This window comes from Sarcophilus harrisii, chromosome 5 (genome assembly GCF_902635505.1).
Source record: "Sarcophilus harrisii chromosome 5, mSarHar1.11, whole genome shotgun sequence".
Taxonomy (NCBI): Eukaryota; Metazoa; Chordata; class Mammalia; order Dasyuromorphia; family Dasyuridae; genus Sarcophilus; species Sarcophilus harrisii.
The window spans coordinates 119,909,583-119,924,897 of NC_045430.1; the positions used below are offsets into that span (position 1 = coordinate 119,909,583).

Sequence of the window (15,315 nt, forward strand, 5' to 3'; positions counted from 1 at the left end):
CCCACTGTTGCACAGTGTCTTATCTCATCTAAAGGAGCATCCTTGCATAGTCCTAGTATAATTTTTCTACAAACCTCATTAGCATTTTCTTTAGCAAGTTGCCTTATCAAAATGTCAGTTACTGCATTTTCACCATTAGTTCTTGTGATAGCTGTCTGCAAATGTCCCAAAAAATCTGCAAAGGGTTCATTTGGCCCTTGTGAAATTTTTGTGAAGACCTGACCATTGCCATTATTAATGGGGAGAAAAGCCCATGCTTTGATAGCAACAGCAGCAATTTGCTCATATACTGCTATGGAGTAATTAATCTGTACTGAAATTTCTGCATAAGAACCTATACCTGTTAGTCACAAGTGATTAAAGTATAAACTCCACTTTGACTATTTTGTCAGGCTTGTATCCTACAGAGCTCACTATATTCAGAAAGCCTCAAAAAGTTTTGTGCAGGTTCTAAGCATACCCTTGTTATATAGATTTCCAGTCCCTAGGAGTTAAGACTTCATGAGCCAAATTCTGTAATAACATCTTAACATAAAGAGTGCAAGCCTTTTTCAGGTCTTTAAGAATTTCTATATCAAAAGGAGCGTATCTTCTACTTTTTTGATCTGAAGAGTTAAACTGTTGAATCACAGGATACATTCCTAGTTGCAGATCATCCATATCCTTCCCTTCCTCTGTGGCTTTAAGCACTGCCTTTTGCAATCTAGTCATAGGAGGGGATGATTGCTGGGGGGAGAAGTGCCGGTGGTATCACTGCCCCTCTGACTATTTCTCCTCCCTCTATTCTGGAAGGTGGAGTTGATGGGAGCAGGGGAAGTTGAAGGGTAGTTGAAGCTGCCTTGTGAGAGGGAGAATCACCACACCCTTGAACCTCACTTAACTCCCCTTGCCCTCTGGTGATATGGTCATTAAACTGTTCTTTGTGGTCCTCTTTTTCCTCACACTTCCTCATCTGGCTGTTCCTAAAACTTCTTTTTTCTATAACTTGCAGGATTCTTTAAGGCCAACTGTATTATGTTATATGTATGCTTCCTCGGAAACTGAATGAGGACTTTACCATTGTAGTATTCACATAATTGATATCCTATCAGCTTCCAATTATCTAGTCCTATTTCTTCTTCCTCTAAGAACCAAGGGGACATATGTTCTAATGTACCCAAGAGTCTAGCAATCTGTTGCCAAGTTACGATTAAGCCTTGTTCCTTGATCAACTTAAGTATGCTTTCTATAGTGACCCCTAGTGGGGATGGAAGTGGGGATGGGGGAAACTCTTTTCCTAACATCTGCCCCATTTCAGCTAGAAAAGGTTACTAGTTTAGCCCTTAACACTGTTTGTCTATTAACAAGCCCTGGTTGTCTATTTTAAAATACCCCATTTCCTTCTTTCTTCAGTGAAAATAGGGTTCTTGGTCCCACGTTGGGCACCAAATGTGAAAACCAAGTTAGCATCCTGAATACCTTAGAATCAGCCGGAGTTGGGATAAGCAAAAGCCCTTGATCTTTATTCTTGGTCTTTTGGAGCAGCAGTCAGGGGAATGGACACAGGAATCTCCACACCTTCTTTCTCTCTCTCCACAGCCAAAAAGTAACTCTCTCTTGTCTTACTCCACCCTCTAATCCCTCTTCCAATTCTCTGTCTACACGAATAGATTGAGCCAGCACAGAATAGTGGGGCAGGTGATTTTCCAAGCATATGCTAATAGAAAATTGTCCCATAAGTAATTAGACTTAAGTCCTCTGTTGTCTGAATCTCAGTGCATGAACTCAAGAGTTTCAGCCCTTTACAGTCTTATATAATCAAAAGTACACATTTCATCCTCTTTTATCTATTCTCATTTAAACAAAAACTCTTTGTAATTGTTAATGGCATTTCTTTCCATGCTCCTCTGTTTTATGTAACCTTTTATGTTTAGGTATTATATCTATATGGAAGTTATAAGATAATGATTTATATCTAATTTTTACTTTCTAATTTCCCAGAAGTTTTTATCTAATAGAATTCTTACACAAGTTGGAATCTTTAGATTTGGCAAATAGATAAGATTTCTAAGTTTTGTGTGCCTAATCTATTCTATTAATCAACTTTTACATTTTTAAAAACCAATACCAAGTAGATTGGATTATTACTTTGCAATATTTTTTTTGAGATCTTTGCCTGTTAATCCTCCTCCCTTTTTCCTATTAATTTCATGGAAATTCTTAACCAGATGAATTTTCTTATTCTTGGGTAACTTGATTCATATGACACAAATCTATTTTGGTAGTAATGTCATTTATATTTGCATGGCCCAACTATGAACAATTCATCTCCCATTATTTCTATTTTTGTAAAGAATGTTTTATAGTTCTTATTTATATTTTTTATTTATTTATTCCCATGTCTTATTACCAGTTGCACTACTAGATTTTTCAAATACTTTATTTCAAATGGTATATTTTTCTCTTTTCCCAGTGATCTTAGATAGGAAATTTTTAAGAGCCATTAAATTATTATGGTACATTTTTAGATCTTGATTATTTTTTAATCTTTCATGAATGAATTTACTGACATTCCTTTTTTCCAAAAGAATTGACATTTGAATCTTCTGGAATTGGTCAAATTTGAAAAACATTAATATAAAGTGTATATATAACTTCAGTAACATGTGCTTTTCCTTTCAGATGACACTCAAATTAAAAAGCGTTCAGCATCTCTAAATTCTAAGGTAATTAAAACTGTATGAAATTTCCAAGCGTTTTTGGGATGTGTATTATCTTTCTATTTATTCCATAGTGTCCTCTTTTAATCTTATCTATTACATAAAAACTGGATTGAATAAAAGTATAGTCTATTTGAATTTTAAAATTCAAGGAGACCTTGTAAATCATGTAGTTGAATACTTTTATTTTACCAAAAAAGAGCCAGAAAAGTCAGGTAATTTTCTTGGGGTCATACATCTAGTTTGTAAAAGAGCCTTAGGTCTTCTGACTCCCAATCTATTCCTCTTTTCAGCATATCCTGATGCTAGGAAAATTATGGAATTATTTGTTTCACAAAATTATTCACAGTAAGATTATGCTAATGATTTCACTGAGTATTAAAATTATCATTACATTTTTACCTAAACATTACTTTTAGATAACATGTCTTATTTTACATAGAGCAGAACATCTTGTGTTTAAAATGTACAATGGAAGAAGGGGTTGGCCTTGGAGTCAGAAAATTGTATTCTAGGTCTTGTCATTGGCACATAAAAGCTACATAAACATAGTTGAGTCTTTTAAGCTCGAAAGTGCTCCTAAGTATCTGTAAAAGTTAAAGTAAATGAATAATCTGAATTAGTGGAGAGAGATTCATACCAGGGAAGACCTTAAACTATGCAAGTCAGAGTTTAGGAACAAAAACAAATGAATGAAAAAAACAAAATCCAAACCCAAAAGATATCAAGTCATCCAAAAACAAACAAACAAAAAAACAGGTATACACAAAAAAGTGATACTTAATGAATCAAAGAAATTCTGTTGTGCATTGGTAAGGTCTGATAAGCTCTTAAATGATAAAATATACTTATAAAACAATGTAATTGGTTATAGAAAGCCACAAATGAAATATCATTCTTCTTATTTTATAAGTATATCTCATACCTACTTCATGTATCTTAATTCAATGAAGCTTGAGTTAAAGTATTTCACAGGAGAAGATCTCCTTTGGAAAAATATGAACCTAAACATTTTACCTAGACATCTAAAAACATTTCAGATAATGTTTTAACAACTAGAATTTTTTTCATAAATTATATTTTTTCAAAATTCAGAGTAACAAAACAAAAAATCAAAATTATAAAATCTTTACATATTTCTATTTACCTAGAAACTGACTAATATTTGCAAAGTTGAATGTTTCTTTTTAAACTAACTATATGGATTTGGAACATAGTAAACAAAAAAAAGAATTTAAATGAAAATAAATGATAAAATTAAATTTACAATTTTGGAAATTTACTGTTCACATCAGTTTAAAAAAAAAATCCATGTATGTGGGATGGGGATAATCATTCTCTCTATGTTAGTCAAAATTAATTGAATATTAATAGTATGACTTTAAAAGTTTGGGCCTATTTAAAGCTAGATAATATCTGCTTCTGGTCCTTAGTCTCTATTCTTAATGGTTTGTAGCATCAGAATACTTATTGACATTAACTCAAACTCCCCCACTGTGCTGGATTTTCTTTTGCAGTGTGGTACAGATAACTTGGTGTAGTGGAACAAGTCCTAGACTTAAAAGTCAGAAAACTTAAAATATCAGTTCCAACACATGTGGAGGTTAATTCCTTTAGCATCAGTTTATTCAAATATAAACATATTTTCATTACCTACCTCATAGAGTTAAGAGGAAAGCATTAATGGGTTTTATATAGCATTGTGAAACTGTTCCCTCTCCCCAAACCCCTTTTTCTTATTTCGTGAATCCTTACTGTAGATATTTGGTTTCTTAAATTAAAAATTATGAACTAGGCTCGTTTAGCTGGATCCTTCTTCATAAGTTGGAGAATACATGCCTTATTTTGTCAATACTATAATCATTAAATAATAGCTAGCATTTGCATACTAGTTGCTTAACACATTAAGAATGAAAGAGCTTTCTGTATATTATCTCATTTGATACAATAGCTCTGAAATAGGTACTAAGTTAAGAGTGTCATCTTTTCCATGAAGCTTTTCTTATTCTATCAAATCATAAGTTATTTCCCTCAGCAGAACTGTGACTCTCATAGATTTGTTCTATTTTATATCATGTTTGTACATGTTTTCATTCCCTCCTCTGTAGACTCACAGTATCATATTTTTCCTTTACATTAAATCTCTCCTGTATTCTAGACACTTAATGGTTGTTGAATTTCCTTAATGGATAAAACATATCTGAATAAAGCTTACATATACCACTTACCCTTAAAACATCAAATCCAAATTACCCAGATTTTAAGACTTGTAGGATTCTCTATTCTATAGCCTCCTCTGTGACTTCAAATATTTAAAATACATTTGCTGCAGAGAACAAATGTGGAAATTTTCTTTTGCGGACTGCTCCAAAAGATTTCTCCTATCAGTATACTGTATGTAGCATTCATAAGTATACTGTATGTAGATGTTACTCTATAAAAATTGGTAAGTTTGAGACTTCATTATGGCAAACACTCAGATTTCGTTTTCTATTTCAGCTTGAAATGAGGCTTAACTTCCTCTGAAATAATTTCAGCAAATGGAAATATACTTCACTCATTTAAATAATCTCTGCAGATCATTAAGATGCATCATATAATTTTATAATTTTCATTTGTCAAAGAACCATAATCATGTATACATGTGTCTCTATGTATATGTATTTCTAGCCATCTTCTCTTCGAAGAGTCAGCATTGCAACCTTACCCAGGAATTTTGGAAATAATACAAGTTTGGTAAGAAAACTCCTAAAATTTCTTTTTCAAAAGCAAAAGTTTTCAGATAGGAAAAATGGAAACTCATAAAATTTACATTCTAACTTTTCTTTTAAAACTTCAATGACCAAAGATGTCAGGAATTGAAAAAAATGACCGCTTCAGTAGGAGATCAAGTAGTTGGTAAGTTTATGGCTTTGTTCACTATCTGGGAAATGTATGCCTCTTTTTAGTAGAGAAATTTGTATTTGAAATAAATATCTTTATATACTGTAACATTTAATTGTTACATTATTTTTGCAAAGTCAATCAGTATAAAAACTTGGTTTGTCCTTGAATAAAATATGTTAGGTCTTCCTTTGGTTTTATATTAAATAAGGATTACATAATTAATTACAGTGAATTTAAATGAGCTATTTTTTTTTATTCAGGCGTATTTTGGGATCAAAGCAAAGTGAACACCGACCATCACTTCAGCACTTCAGTAGTACATATTCTTGGGCTGATGATGAGGGAGAGAAACGTGATTCAAAGTAAGTGAAACCTATTAATCTGGCTACTGGTAATCTGGTAAATGTACATAAACCCTTCAACATTAGAATATGTATTTTAAATTACACTAAAAACCAGATTATTAAATTAATATCTTTCAATAATCTTGGTTGGGGGATTTGCTAACATAATGCAGATTTGCAGTGTGAGAGCATATGTAAACAAAAAGCCATATTATTTGTGCTCCTTGAGAAATTCAGAGTAATGCAATTGGCTTTGACTTTAGATCTTATTTTCATTTAAAAATTAACCAAAAGAAAATTCATTATAGATTCCTTAGGGACAGCTCTGACCCAAAGAAAAATGTTAAGTGCAGCAATACATGATAGCATTATTATTCTTTATTGCTCACAAAGAAGACTTTGAAAATTGAAATAGAGATACTACTCAGTGAATATAATGACATGATTTTTTAAAAACTCCTTAGTAATTATTAGCTTAATGAAATGACAACTTTCACTGTGAAAGAAGGTTGCTAGTTCAAAACCAGTCAATAGAAAATAACCCTTATTTATTTAATAGCATGGTTTCATGAAAAGAACATTGGTCTTCAATCTAGATGATCTAGATTCAAGTTCTAGTTCAAGTAACACTATTTGTGAGAGTATGGTCAAGTCACTTAAATTTTATGAGTCATAATTTCTTGATCTGGAAAATAGTTGATGGTAACAACTATAAGTATGTATTTATTTGTTTCTTGGATTTGTGAGGCAAGAACTTTGCAAACTAAAACACTTTGTAAAAATTGTATATTATTTTGTTTCACTTTTTCTTTCCCAGAAGATTATATCAATATCATTTATTTAAAATTACCAGTGTATCCATATAATCTTTTTTCTGCTCAAGTTATTGAAAATTTTTAAAGTATTTCAAATTAATGAGGTCTTTTGATTCTATAAATCATGCCTTTTGAGCAGGTATGACCAAAAAAATTCTCAAAGATTTTTAAAGTCAAATGAAAAAAATTAGATATTTGTTAGAAAAATTTTATAATATTTTCCAAAAAAAATTTTAAAACTTTGCTGTAATTTGATGTCATTTTCATTTTACATGATGATTTTTTATAGTTTTAAACATTAAAATTGACTTATTTAAAGAGATAAAGAAGAATCAGAACCACCCCCTGAGGAAGTTTTAGAGGAAACAAGAAAGTTAAGCCTTTCTGAAAAGAAGAAAAATCAATCCAGATGGGATGTTTCTTCACTGTAAGTTGTGTATTTTAAAGAGGTAAATTCTATATGTATGTATATGAAGGGCTGGTGGGGAAGATGGAGAAGGAGAGTGTTAACCTTAATATCCTCAATCAGACAACTTCACAACACAATTTCACACAACAGACAGAATTATTGAAATTAATCTGGTGAGTTAATAGAAAAAGTTAGGTTTGACTCACACTCTTTAGTGATGCTTTGATCAACAGAACTGTATGATGATGATGCAAAGTGACTTTATTCAAGTTCAAATTGTCAAGGGTGAAGGGAGTGCTTGAATCTTAAAGAATTAGAATTAGAATTATCACATAGATACATAAAATAATAAGCATGAGTGTGCAGGGCATGATGGAAAGGGCCTTGCTTTACAAGAATAGGGCTTTAAAAAAATCTCTTAAATTCTTAAATATATACACATGTATTTTTTATGTATATGTGTATAAACACATCTACATGCAAATCTCTTTGCAAATTTAAGGAACTATATAAATGCTAGCTATTATATGCTATTAATAGTAGTACTTGTACACTTGTGGAAGGTAGAAAGTTTAATTTTGTTCATGGAAAAAATTTCATTTAAAGTTGTTATTTTGAGACAATAGCAAAATAATTTGTAGCTAGTTGCCATGATGCAGTGTTGATTAGAGAGAACAAGTATACCAAAAACTATTTAAAATATTTAACTAAAGGACCATTGATACAATGCACTGGTATAATCCATTTCCTATATTTGTCATTTCCTCGCAGTTATGACACAGGAGCAACCTGGGTATGGGATCTCAAGACCTCCTTCCAAAAGACAAATATAACCCTCTGGATGTCTGTTGTGCTTATTGTACTGTTTGCAGCTTTTATGAGTTTTCTTACAGGCAGATTTTTCCAAAGGCCCGTAGATGCTGCTCCTGTAGAAAATGGGGGCTCCTGGACTTCACTTCAACAAACTTTATGGCCTTATTCCAAATTTCAACACAAGGGACCCCCACCAATATAATGGCAACATGCAACAGCAATTACACATTGATTTTTAAATCAAACTATTAATCAATAATTTTATTCTGAAAAGTTGTATATATAAAGTATAAAAAGTGAAACAGAAAACCACCACCTTTTAGAAATGTTTCTATTATTCTCATGTCCCTGATAATTTTCTGAAACTAAACTAATGAATATTGTTGTCTTCTTGAAGTACATAGGAAGTCAGTGATTTTTAGTGAACTTTGTGAAGAAAGTTTGTACTGTTTTATTCACTGTGAAATGTTAAGGAAATAAAGAATCATTACAGTTTTAATATGATGGTAGTTAAAATTCTCAACATGCCTAAATATTCTATTACAAATCTTTTATTCAAAAATAAAAGTTGAGTTTAAAAATGGTAAGCAGACAATGGTAAGGGAAATTTAAGTTAAGACTTCTTTTTCAATATTTAGCTGAATAAATACCTGATTTTTTTTTCAAATGTACTTGATTCATCAAATTTTAACAAATGTATAGGCATTAAGAAAAGGTTAGCAATCTAGTGGAGAGTAGAAGTTTGCATACAACATCAATAAATAGGTAGTCTGTGTCCCTGATTTTCTTTAGTGCTGCCTCACTAGTAAAATCCTTGATCATGTGATACAAAGTAGAATGAAATTCAGTATTATCATCTAATTCTTCTGAAAACTCCTCACTGAATTCATTAATCTTGAGTTTTTGTGCTCTTTCACCATCAAACATGAAAAGGGACCACTTATTATCTGCAACATATTTTTTTTCAAGAAGTTCACTCGCCTAGAAAAAATGCAAGAACAAAGAATTCTTAAGAGTTAAAAAAAAAAAAAAAACTATTATACTTCCCAATAATGGAGGATTATGTGGACCTTCACTAACACTTGCCCAAGTACCAAAGTACGTCAAAAATAAAAATTTATCTACTTTCTAACTATCCAGTTATGAATTCTAATCTCAAAACGATTTATGTTCCTGGTGTGAATTTGGTATTATGAACATTCAGTTTGGATTAAAATCTGGGGTGTTTTTTCCCAGGAAGTTCTGAAAATGATAGAATGCTTATCCATCCTATAATTCTCTCACAGGAACAAAACATAACCATATCTATGCCATTCATATTTAAAAGGCATCTAGTTGATTCAATTCTGGAGTCGCTATACACAAAACACAGACACCACAAGTACCTTTAAATAAAATGAGTTCATTATCACGTGGGATCTCTTAGTTAACACAGTTCAATTTTTGATAAATTGAGACTCTTAAGTTTGTTAAACTTCACTTTCTAAAATGTTCATAAAGATTCCTTCTTCTCTGTTGTAAGCTAACTTCCCTTCTAGTTTCTGGACCCTTCAAAAACTTTGGCTATCTGCAATAAGACCCTCCTGCCCACCTCTCCCTAAGAGGTTATTCCTTCTCTCCCACATCCTGATGGGGTAGGTTAGGAAGAAGAGTAAACAAATCCTGTGTTCCCATTGGCCACTTCTAGGCACTGGCTGCCTTGGCTGCCATTCCTTGGCAACCTTACTTTTTTTGATATTCATTTCATCCTTTATATTACTTAGGCAAGAACCCAGTGGTAATAATCTATCAGGTTACTACTTTCCTTCTTTCTAAGAGTTCTGTATTTCTTTCCATGCCAGACCCTGCATTTTAATCTCAACTCCCATTCCCTGTGTCTTCATTAAACTTTAGCCAGGTGGCTAAGATCATAACTGAGCAGCACATCATCATTCATAATTATGTCATCTCCACCATTATTTCACTGAAGTTGTACTCTCAGAGGTTGCCAATAATCTTAACTGTTAAACCCATTGTCACTTTTTCTTAATATTCAAACCATCTTAACCTGTTCTACTACTTTTAGCACTTTTAATTATTCCTTCCTCTTTGATGCTCTTCCTCCTCCCCTAAGAATCTTAGGTTAAGAATCTGTGTTCTTGACTAAATGATATACAAGAATTCCCTTGGTTCTCCTATTTGACTTTTCCAGTCCTCCTCCTGATTCAGCATCATCTATCTCCTATCTCCTAAGTGTAGGTGTCCCATAAGGTTCTTCTCTAGCTATTATAGTTCATCTATTCCCACTAGTTAATTTTCATTTTTCTAAAGATAATTACGATATGTGAAGCAGCTAGGTGGCACAATGGAGAGAGTACCAGGCCTGAAGATGGGAATACTCATCTTCTTAAGTATAAATCTGGCCTTAGACATGTACTAGCTGTGTGACCCTCGACAAGTCACTTAATCCTGTTTGCCTCAGTTTTCCCATTTGTAGTATGAGCTGGAGAAAGGGCAAACCACTCCACGGTATTTGCCAAGAAAACCCCAAATGTGGTCAACAACAACAACAAAAAATCTATATATTCATCTTGAACATCTCTCTGGAACTGTAGTCCCACATCAGTTGTCTGCTGAACATCTCTGCCTATATGTTCTATCATCTCAAACTCATCTAAAATGGAACTAACTCATCTTTCCCCACACTCTTCTCAATTGCTTTTAATTTTTTTATTAAACTGAATACAAAATAAGAAAAAACAGAAAAAGAAAGACAGAAAAGAACATCATCAGGGGAGGTTCAAAATGTACAATAAAAAATTTCTATTTCAAGAAAGCATATATAACAATAGAAGAGATTATATTCATGACTGTCTATCTTTGCTTCCTTGTAAGTTATTCATTTGTTCTCTGTTGTACAATTTTTACTTTATTCTCTTCATCTTCCTCGCTTCCCCCAAGCAAACTATAGTTATATACAAATATATTTATAACACACACATGTATATGTGTAATATAAAATACATATATATATTTACACTCACCCATGCACCCATACATATATCTATACACGCACCTACATACATACCCACATATACTCAGAGACATATATACTTATCCATATGTAAACATGTATCTAAAACATTATTAATATGGCTGACATATAATGTAGATTTCTCTCTTGATTGAATCTGACTTTATATCTAAGACTACTTATTTTCCCAATAAATTCTACTGTTGATCCTTGTTGTAGTGTTTGTATATATCTCATTTCCTATTCCTGCTAATACTTTACTGTTCTACTTTACTCTCTGCTCAACTTGCCTCTCTATTATTTAACCCCACCTCATTCCCCCATAGAGCTCTCCTTTATCTTGTCCTCCCACCTTTTTCTTCCCTCTTCATTTTATGCCCATTAATCTACAAACTTTATCTCATTCCTGTTCATATAAACACCTTCTGTACCCCACCTTATCTTTTGCCGCTCTCCTCCACTCCATTTGTCCCTTGCCCATTATGTCTCACTGCCATAGATCTACACATCCTTCTATACCCCACCTTATCCTTTTCTTTCTACCCTTATTTCTTAATAGTTTCAAAGGATGCTATACCCTTCATGGTATATATGTAATATTGCCTATTTAACCCATTCCTGATGTGAGTAGATTTTCAGAACTACGAATTCTCTTCCCCTCCCTAATGCTTTTGTATCTATTCTTCCTCTGCAACTCATTTGTATAGCATATTTACTATTTTAACCTTCTCCTAGACAATTTTGCTTAGGAGTCAAATCATAGGATCAATTCTGATGGCCATCCAACTTTTCAACAATGAGATGATTGAGGTCAGTTCCAATGATCTTGTAATAAAGAGAGAGAACTGTGGGAACTGAATGTGGGTCACAACATAGCATTCTCACTCTTTATGTTGTTGTACACTTGCATTTTGTTTTCTTACTCATTTTCTTTCCCTTTTGATCTGATTTTTCTTATTCAGTAAGATAACTGTATAAATGTGTTTAAATATATTGAATTTAACATATATTTTAACATGTATAACATATATTGGATTACTTGCCATCTATGGGAGGGAATGGGGAGAAGGAGAGGAGAATTTGGAACACAAGGCTATGCAAGATCAATGTTGAAAAATTATCTGTGCATATGTTTTGAAAATGCTTTCACAAAAAAAAAAAGTCATATCATACTCAATTCTACCCTAATCTTTCTTTTGAGCTATCCAATTATTGATGTCAATTTGAAACATATAATCTACATTTCCATATAAAAAAATAACTTATCCATGTTAAGTTCTTTGAAATGAATCTTTAATATTGGCACTTATATTTTAAATTTTCTATTACATTCAGGTTTGATTGAGACAAAGCCTTGAAAATACTCAAGTTCATTGAATGTCTTTTTTTTTCATTCAGAAATATGGATAATTTTACTGGAGATGATATTTTTGGCCACAAGTCTAGTTCTTTTGATTGCCAGTATATGTGATTCCTGGACATGTAGTCTTTTATTCTAACTGCTGCTGCTAAGTCCTCTACAATTCTAATTGTAGCTCCAGAACATTTGAATTTTTTTTCTTGTTTCTTGCAAAAACTTTCTCTTTGGTCTAGGGGCTTTGAAATTTGACAATAATATTCTTATGTGTTTACCACAAAGGATCTCTTTGAGATAGTGATCAGTGGATTTTTTTTTTTCTATTTCTCTTTTTCCAGGACAATTTCTTGAATCATTTTCTGCATTGTGTCAAGGTTCCTTTTTTGGTCACAGCTTTCAATTATTCTTGTATTTTCTCTTCTAGATCTGTTGTTTTTTTATAAGCTGTTTCATATTCTGTTCAACTTTTTCATTCTTTATATTTTTGTTATTTCTTGGCCTCTTATAAGTTCACTGGCTTCCCCTTGTCCCAATTCTAATTTTCAAAGAATTATTTTCTTCTTTAACACTCTATATTTCCTTTTCTAATTGGTTAACTTTTTCATCATCATCTTGTTTTTCTTGGATAATTCTTTTTTCCCCTCAATTTTTCTCACTTGATTTTGTCTTTTTAAAATTCTTTTATAAATTCTTCCTGGGCAGGAAGCCATTTAACATAACTCAAGGGCAAAAAAAAAGCTTTTATTTTTTTAAATTTCATTATCTTTCTCTGAAGATTAACCTTATTCCTATGGTAAGTTTCTATGGTTGGGTTCTTTCTTCTATACTGGTTCATTTTTTTAAATTGAGAAGTATTAGTAAGCACCTCTGATCCTGGGTAGAGGTAAGAGTAGGAGTCAAGAAGAATGGTGTTTCTGGCTTTATTTCATCTCTCCCTTCCTACCAGGAACCTCAAACCAAGAGCTCCTCCCTCCTGCAAGTGCCCGTAGCAGGGTCCCTGCCCCACTGTCTCTACATTCACCAGGTGTGCTGACTCTGTCCCTGCAGCACAGCTGGACCTGGTGTACCTGATCAGTAGGGGTTAACTCAGTCTTCTCAGACTCAGACCACTAAACCCTCATGTCCGGGAGATGAAAGTTTATAAGGATCCTGCTGAGGCTCCAGACAAACCCAAACAGTCTGAGGGCTTCCTGCTTGGTGTTTCTGTGGAGCTAGCTAGGAGGTGTTTGCATTTCTCACTGGTTAATCCCAAGAGGAGGGAGGTGATTTCTTGGGGTTTTCTCAGGTTGTCCCAGGACCCACCTTGTTCTGGCCCAAATCTTCATTTTTTCACCAATCTATGTTTGCCCAGAGGCACAAATTTGTTCTTTTTGTGGGGAAAATCTGAAAGTCTTGAAATTTATTGACCTACTTCACCATCTTCCCAGAATCCTCCCCCGCTTTAAATTCTTCAAGTTTTTCTAGTTCTGTTGAAACGTTTTTCTCATCATCTAGGACCATACTCAGAATCATTCTAGATTCTTCCTCTTCCCTTGCCTCCTATATTCCCTTGCCTCCTTTGTTCCAAGATCTTTATATTATTTGCCTTTTTTGTCCCCTTACTCATATTGCTATTACCCTATTTCAAACCCTTTTCACTTGCCTGGGCCATTGTAATAGATCCTTGATAGTCTTTTTATTACTAATCTCTCTCCTTCTAGTCTATCAAAATAATCTTCCTGCAACATAAGTCTAACTACCACTCTCTTCCTCAAAATTTTTCAGTAACTCTTTCTTCTAGAATAAGATACAGCCACCTTCAGTGGGTTTTTAAGACCTGGGTCCAGCCTTGCTTGCACCCTTATTTCACAATAATGTCTCTCATATACTCTGTTTTAGGCAAAATGGATTCTTAACTGGTCCCCAAATTCTACATTCCATCTTTATATTTGTACAAGTCATACTTCCATGCTTTGAATACCCTCCTACTTCATCATTGCTTCTCAAAATGCTTATCTCCCTTTTAAGATCCAGGTCAGATGCCACCTCCTTTGCAAAGCTTTCCTAGATTTCTTTAACCAATAGTTCTCTCTCAAATTCCTTTGTATTTACTTATCTGAGCTGACATTTTCCCTCTCTTTCCAGCAGAATAGCATCTTTTTTTAAGTTAGGGACTTTTTTCATCTTTGTCATGTTGCTTTAACCTTACAAGGTTTGTTTCAGTAGCTAAATAAATGTTGAATTGCCTTTAATTAGATTTTATTTTCAATTTTAAAAGAAGTTAACTGTATTTTTCCTTTTTGTTCTTCTCCTAAGGCATTTTATACATATGTATATCTTCTTTATAATGATTTTATAGCTTGATTTTTTTATTTTTTTGAAAACATACCTTAATAACGACTTTTCCAGGACCAGAATACTTATTCCACTTACTCCAGCCAAATGAATAGGCAGATGCCATCAGTGCCATTTGTCGATAAGATTTCATTTCTACTAATGGATCCTGCAGCATAAAAAAGTAACTAATTATATATTATAAAAATAAACATTAATCCTATATGCATCAGTTGGGGAGAGAGAGGATCTTTGGGCAACCTGACTTACTTGGGCACATTTTTATACAAATAACCCATTAATATCATATAAAAATCTACTTATGTTGTTAGTTTTCTGTAATTTTTATGAATGTTTAAATTCAGATAAATGTTTGCAAAATGAAAGATCTTTAATTACTTTTGTTTAGAGAATCATTGTCTACACGGCACAATATCTTTTTTCTACTGATTGTTTAAATCCTTTCTGCACTGAGGATACTTTACCTAAAGTCACATGATTGATGATACAGTGTTCTGACAAGGAAGTCATATTGAATAAAATGGATAAAATGTATTTGTGAAGGCATTTGACAAGGTGGACAATTTCCAGCTCAAATGCAATTAAAACCCAGGTATGACGATAAATTTTTGAGAGCCACCTACAGACATGTCCAGATCACAAAGT

At 32.9% G+C, this 15,315-nt stretch overlaps 2 protein-coding genes across 6 annotated transcripts in view; one reads left to right on the forward strand and one right to left on the reverse strand.

Annotated features, from left to right (window-relative positions):
- The window catches only part of LRMP (lymphoid restricted membrane protein), a 56,175-nt gene extending 47,617 nt beyond the window's left edge, over positions 1-8,558 (forward strand). Inside the window, exons 16-21 of the mRNA XM_023504682.2 lie at positions 2,662-2,705; positions 5,370-5,435; positions 5,548-5,597; positions 5,846-5,947; positions 7,064-7,171; positions 7,925-8,558. Coding sequence (XP_023360450.1) covers positions 2,662-2,705; positions 5,370-5,435; positions 5,548-5,597; positions 5,846-5,947; positions 7,064-7,171; positions 7,925-8,168 — 614 coding nt within the window. The 3' untranslated portion in view covers positions 8,169-8,558. The remainder of the gene's footprint in view (positions 1-2,661; positions 2,706-5,369; positions 5,436-5,547; positions 5,598-5,845; positions 5,948-7,063; positions 7,172-7,924) is intronic.
- CASC1 (cancer susceptibility 1) overlaps positions 8,394-15,315 on the reverse strand; it is an 85,250-nt gene continuing 78,328 nt past the window's right edge. For 4 of the 5 annotated variants that reach the window (XM_031938470.1, XM_031938469.1, XM_031938468.1 and 1 more), the window contains 2 exons: positions 14,705-14,818; positions 8,585-8,947 (listed from right to left, as the gene is read on the reverse strand). In XM_031938470.1, the coding sequence (XP_031794330.1) occupies positions 8,672-8,947; positions 14,705-14,818 (390 nt within the window). In that variant the 3' untranslated portion in view covers positions 8,585-8,671. Of the gene's footprint in view, positions 8,948-14,704; positions 14,819-15,315 lie in introns of all 5 variants that reach the window. The other variant, XM_023504686.2, reaches the window with a different exon arrangement.